Source organism: Sphaeramia orbicularis, chromosome 20, assembly GCF_902148855.1.
Source record: "Sphaeramia orbicularis chromosome 20, fSphaOr1.1, whole genome shotgun sequence".
Lineage (NCBI taxonomy): Eukaryota > Metazoa > Chordata > Actinopteri > Kurtiformes > Apogonidae > Sphaeramia > Sphaeramia orbicularis.
The window spans coordinates 45,171,106-45,177,694 of record NC_043976.1 but is presented as its reverse complement, the minus strand read 5'-3'; the positions used below and the strand labels follow the sequence as shown (position 1 = coordinate 45,177,694).

Genomic DNA, 6,589 nt, shown 5'->3' with positions numbered 1-6,589 from the left:
AAATGTAGTCCATGTCTGTTTTGTATGACAGACTAACTGTCACTGTTATAATGTGTCCATGTGATGATGTTTTTTATCTTGTCTTTTGAAGCAATGATATGTAGCACTGTGCCCAAGATGAATTTCCCCCAGGGGACAATAAAGTTTATTTTACTTTTTACTTTACTTTTATTTACACCAGCAGACCACCACTAGATAGACCACAACACAGAGGACCAACAGGCCTGAAGTCCATGAGACTCACACAGAACCAACTCCTGTGATTCAGCACTAATGATGACAGACTGTTGGAAAACCGGGTCAGTACCAGACGTGTTCATTCATGTGAACCGCCCACACATACATGGATCCTGTTCATATTTTAGAACCTAAACTGCAGGTTCAACAGCTGACTGGACAGATAACGTTTGGACTGCTGTTTCTAAACATCCACACTTCCACACGTGTATTTAAAGAACCAGAACCAGAACCAGAACCCTTCTACATGTCGTCTGTGCTCTGCAATGAAACACACACTCATATTTCACCATCACATCAAACAGGAAACAGATCAGAGGCGGAGCCACATTCAAAAGAACAACGATCACTTCCCAGAAAAGGAAGTGAAAGTTCTTCTCAGTGTGATCAGAGCTGCAGACGAGTCTGTGGAACCGTCCAACAAACCTTAAACCCACTTCATCAGATCTGTTTCAAGTCTCATTGGTGAGTTTACCTGAGCTGATCTACAGCTTTAACTCCAAACACACACATAGAACTGGATTCATTTCACACACACTCTGCTGAAATGGTTCTTATCACTGAACCACATGGAGAAACCAACAGCATTTACACAGATTCTAGATTATTTATTCACCAGCACAACTAAGAAACGCACTGGTAAAAGATTATATGGGTATGTGTATGTGTGTATATGTATAAACGTATGTATGTGTATATGGATGAATGTGTGTGTATGGATAGATAAATAACTATATAAGAGTACTGTAAAAGGAAAATGGACATATATATTATTAATAATATTTTAGGCACAGGGGGTGGGATTAAATAAGTCACACTTCTTCCCGCCCCTTTTCAGTTAAATGTAAATGGAACTATTGTGCTGTTCTTCTGTCTAAGATTGTTGATTCTTCATATTTGTATTATTATGTATGTTTTGCTAGTTTGCATATATGTTAAATTTCATTACATGTTCAGAATAAATCACTAAATCAAATCAATTTATTCCAGTCCATGTCCTTTAGATGGTCTGGACTTTGGTTCTTCGTCTCTTCCTGCTTTTGTTTCCACTAACATTTTCTACAGTTACACTTTAATGAACTTCCAGAACATTTCAGTCAAAGTATTGCACTGACGTCATGGATTTCAAACACTGCTGTAGAGTCATGTGACTGAGCAGTCACACTTATCTGAAGAACATGAAGAACTTTTATGAGTCTCCTTATTATAAACGATCACATGATGATAAACACTGATGATTTAATTCAAATATTTCAGTGTTGTACATGTTCTTGGGTCCATAGATATGGCTGCTGCCGGTCGTGTCCGATCTGAAGATCAGTTCCGGTGTTCCATCTGTCTGGATTTCTTCACTGATCCAGTCACAATACCATGTGGACACAACTTCTGCAAATCCTGCATCTGTGAACACTGGAGGGTTAATGTCCCATATCAGTGTCCCATGTGTAAAGAGATTTTCAACACAAAACCTCAGCTGAAGATCAACACGTTCATCTCAGAGATGGTGGCTCAGTTCAGACATGAAGCTCAACATGAACCAAACATCTACAGCTCAGACCAACAAGCTGCCAAACCAGGAGAAGTTCCCTGTGACGTCTGCACTGAACCCAAACTGAAGGCCCTGAAGTCCTGCCTGGTGTGTCTGACCTCCTACTGTCAGACTCATCTGGAACCTCATCAGACAGTTCCAGCACTGAAAAGACATCAGCTGATCCAACCTGTGGAGAACCTGGAAGACAGGATGTGTATGAAACACGACAAACCTCTGGAGCTGTTCTGTAAAACCGACCACACATGTATCTGTCACCACTGCACCTACTCAGACCACAAAAGCCATGATGTTACTCCTTTGAAAGATGAACATAAAAAGCAGAAGGCAGAGCTGAAGAAGACAGAGGCTGAAATTAAGCAGATGATCCAGGAGAGAAGACTGAAGATCCAGGAGATCCAACAATCAGTGGAGCTCAGTACGAATACTGCAGACAGAGAGGCAGCAGAAGGTGTGAAGGTCTACACTGCTCTGATCAAGACTGTTCAGACAAGTCTGAACCAGTTCATTGAGGAGATCCAAGAAAAGAAGAGGAGCACCAAGAAACAGGCTGAAGACGTCATCAAAGAGCTGGAACAGGAAATCTGTGAGCTGGAGAAGAGAAGCACTGAGGTGAAGCAGCTCTTAGGCTCTGAAGACCACCTCCACTTTGTCCAGAGGTTCACATGTGTCAAAGCTGCTCCATCCATGAAGACCTGGACAAAGGTCAGCATCCATCCATCATATGAGGGGACTGTGGAGAGAGCTGTGCATCAGCTGGAGGACAAACTCAGAAAAGAAATGAAGAAGAAGGTGTTTGAAGCTGAACTGAAGAAAGTCCAACAGTATGAGGTGGATCTGACTCTGGATCCAGATACAGCTTATCCTTATCTCATCCTGTCTGATGATGGAAAACAGGTTCATGATGGTGATGAAGAGAAGAACCTTCCAGACAATCCACAGAGATTCACTGGTGATTGGTGCATCTTAGCGAAGCAGAGTTTCTCTTCAGGCAGGTTTTACTTTGAGGTTCAGGTCAAAGGAAAGATTAAATGGACTTTAGGAGTGGTCAGAGAGTCCATCAACAGGAAAGGACTGATCACAGCGACTCCTCAGGACGGATACTGGACCATCTGTTTGATAAATGGAAATGAGTACTATGCTTTTGCTGATTCTATTGTCCGTCTGTCTGTGCAGTCTGGTCCTCAGAAGGTGGGGGTGTTTGTGGATTATGAGGAGGGTCTGGTCTCCTTTTATGACGTAGGTTCTTCAGTTCTCATCTACTCCTTCATTGGCTGCTGCTTCAATGATAAACTCCTCACATTCTTCAATCCACGTTATAATGATGGAGGTTCAAACTCTGCTCCTCTGATCATCACTCCTGTCAGACACTGAGGAACAAACTCATCAGATGCACAGATTTTCTCAGATTTACTGGAGTCACTAAACTTAGTGATGATGTAAACTGTTTGAACGTGTATGAATCTGGATCCAAATGCACTGAAATACTAACATTAGTGCTGAGAATAATCCTGGTTTGACTCATTCTGATGTCTGTGATTGAATCCAATGATAATGATGGTGTTTGAATGTGAACTGGAATTCAAAATGTTGGGATTGTGAATGTGTTTCAATTATGGGATTGATTTTATACATTTAAATGATAGAAGTGTTCAGGAGAATTCAATATTCAATAATAACAGTACAGATTCTGTTCATCAGCTTTAATAAATACACTCATATACTGTCTGCATTTGAAATAAGAAAAAACATTAAATATTAAATGTTTGCTGAGTTGTTTTCTATTTGTTCGTAGACAAACACATGTAATTATTGCAAAAACTGTAATTATTTTCAACTCTGACGGAGGTTATACCAGAATATTTAAGACCAAATATATTGAAATGATTCATCGGTTATTCAAATATTTTCTGATTAAATTTACTGAAGTTGAAATCCAATCAATCCATTTGATAAATCACAAACCTTCGACTGATTTGGATGATTCTGCTCAAATATCTGAACTATGTATTTACATGTAAACTATGATGAAATAGATGGAAACATTCACATTATTTCTCTGTTAAATGTAAAACTTCAATAAATATATTAAACTGTAAACAGATTTGTCTTGTGTTTCTTTTTTTTTTAATCTAAAACTATAATAGTTTAGAAAATGATGTAAAAATGCAGAGTTTTACAGTCATAAACCAACCAAAGCCCCTGCAGCCTGATAAAACCAATATATGAAGAAATCCAGGCAATAGAACAAGAAATAGAGTAAAAAACGCTCCAGGAAAACATGTCCTACCCCACCTTTAAGCTTTGACTCTAAAGGTGAAGACACACCAACTGGACTGTCGATCGTCTCCAGTAAAGGTAACCCTACTGATCAGTCGGCTCCCGTCTCCTCGACATGGTCAAAACACTGTGAAGAACACACCAAATCGAATACCGACTAGAGCGTACGATCTGCGCTTGTGTGAGACGTAAAACCAGGAAATGAGGGAACATCTGTGTAAACCCAGAGCTGGCTGTAGTCAGTGATTGTTGTCAGTGTTCAGTCGTCCAGAAGGGTCGGTGTTGTTGTACTTGTTGAACAGATGGTTCATAATAAGCAGATCCTGGTGTTGTCAGCTCTAGGGCTTCTACTGGTGGAAGAAGAAAGATGACACAGGAGAAAACTGAGGGGAAATCGCACTATGCTAACAATGCTAACAATGCTAACAGTGTTGACTTGATGGAATGAATGAAGTCTGTAGTCAACACTGACTGTCACTCATTCAGATCTGATCTGAGCAGTGAATGGACTCTTCTAGAAGACAGTAATAGTGTGCAGTACCTTGGCACAGCTGGATTCATATGGAAACTTCTCCTTCACTCATTCACTAGTCCAGGCCTATCCCTCCACCAATCAGACTGGTCCGACTGAACGACAGGTAGTGGACGATTACACATGTTCAATCGACCAAAAAGACTGGAGACGACATTAACGACGGCCGATCGAACGGAACACACCAAACAGACTGATGTCACCGACCTCAGCAGACTGACCGACGATGACCGACCGCCAAAAATCGGGTTGGTGTGTCTGCACCTTAACCCAGTGGTTCTAACCTTTTATTTCTCCTGACTCCATTTTAACATTAAAAATTTCTGTCGACCCCAGATACATATATATATATATATATATATATATATATATATATATATATATATATATATATGTGTGTGTGTGTATAGGTAATTTGATTGTTTCAATACTTGTAAATATTCTTTAATAAACATTAAACAGTTTAAAAAAAATATGCAAAATCTCATGTAAAGTTAGGGCAAAAAACTGTATTTTAATTATGGAAAATTACTGTATTTTTATGAGATGGTTATTTTCCATTATTTAACAGTATTTTTTTGGCACCCCTGCTGCCAGAATAATCCTGTTTTTTTACGTTTTTTTTTTTTTTTTTTTAACAGTGTAGCAACTAAATTGATTTGATTGTGTTAGTATTTTTCTGTAGTGTCAGATACTTCCTCTAGTTTCCCTCGTGGACAAACATGCAGCATTAACTTCCACAAAATACATCCTCGCTGTTTACCTACATTACGGGTGTTACAGAGCGCACACAGAATCCTCATGAGCTGCTCACAGGTTTCCAACTCCCTCTGAGGGTAGTTTACCAGCAACAGCACAAGGTTCGAATAGTTTTGGATTTTTCATTCTAGTTTAGTTTTATTTAGTTTGGACTTTTTTTTCTCTAATTCAGTTCGTTTTAATTAGTTTTTAGAGCAGATTTGTTTGTTTTTATTAGTTTTCATTTTTTTCTAAATGCTTAGTACTAGTTTAGTTTTAGTTTAGTTTTAGTTCAGTGGTCTCTTTTCTCTTCTTCTCTGTGGTCATATTCAAATCAATCCCAGACAGGACTCTGCTGCTTTAGTCTCCATGTTTCCAGGTAGAGTGGGGACCAGAAGACGACTGGAAACCACAAGTGAACACAAGTGACGGAGCAAAAAGTGTCGTATGGAGACAGCACAGAAAACTGAGAGAGGGAAATAAATCGATTTCATATCAATCCGACGTTTACAAAGACAAAAACGAAGGGAATTTTATCCATAAATTTCATCTTAGTTAGTAGTGATAAGTTAATAGGAATTTTATTTTAGTTTTATAAGCACACAATACAGTTTCAGTTAGTTAATTTTTTTTTCTTTTAATTATAGTTTTGATTTATTTCAGTTAACGAAAATGTTTCTTCAGTTCTAGTTTTCGTCATTTCGTTAGTTTTCGTTAACGATAATAACCTTGCTACAGCAGCATTTTCATCAAGCTGAGGAATTCTGTGTCTGGAAAACGTAGGTCCAATTTTTACTGAAAAAGGCAAATATTCCAAGTGACAAATAATGTTTTTGTGTGTTTCTGCTCTGAAACATTATGGAGATTAACCATGGCCTGCTCCCCTGGAGATGGAACTGCAGCACTTTGTTTTCCTAAATAATTAACCAACCCCTACGGTGTGTGTGTGTGTGTGTGTGTGTGTGTGTGTGTGTGTGCGTGTGTGTGTGTGTGTGTGTGTGAGGAAATAGACGGATGCAGGACAATAACAGAATCTGTCATAATGAGTCCTAAAGAGCAAAGAAAAGGAAGAGGAGGAGAAGGAAAACCCAAGAAGGAAATGAGAAAGAGGACGGAGGAAAGTCAAGAGGAAGACGACATGTAGGAGAAGAGAGGGAAATGAAAAACATCCTCCATAGAAGTAAGACGTGCAACAGCAGAGCAAGGTTATTATCGTTAACGAAAACTAACCCTAACCCTTCGCCTTGGACCAG

The 6,589-nt window shown here is 39.1% G+C and overlaps 1 protein-coding gene across 1 annotated transcript; it reads left to right on the top strand.

Annotated features, from left to right (window-relative positions):
- The first annotated feature begins 601 nt into the window (after positions 1 to 601).
- Positions 602 to 3,846, top strand: LOC115410913 (E3 ubiquitin-protein ligase TRIM21-like). Its single transcript, XM_030122741.1, has 2 exons — positions 602 to 702; positions 1,521 to 3,846. The coding sequence occupies exon 2, from the start codon at positions 1,523 to 1,525 to the stop codon at positions 3,158 to 3,160; it is 1,638 nt and encodes a 545-aa protein (XP_029978601.1). The 5' UTR covers positions 602 to 702; positions 1,521 to 1,522; the 3' UTR covers positions 3,161 to 3,846.
- The last annotated feature ends 2,743 nt before the right edge of the window (positions 3,847 to 6,589 follow it).

Excerpts from the sequence above, each read along its gene's own strand:
- LOC115410913 (XM_030122741.1), top strand. The coding sequence starts at position 1,523 with ATGGCTGCTGCCGGTCGTGTCCGATCTGAAGATCAGTTCCGGTGTTCC.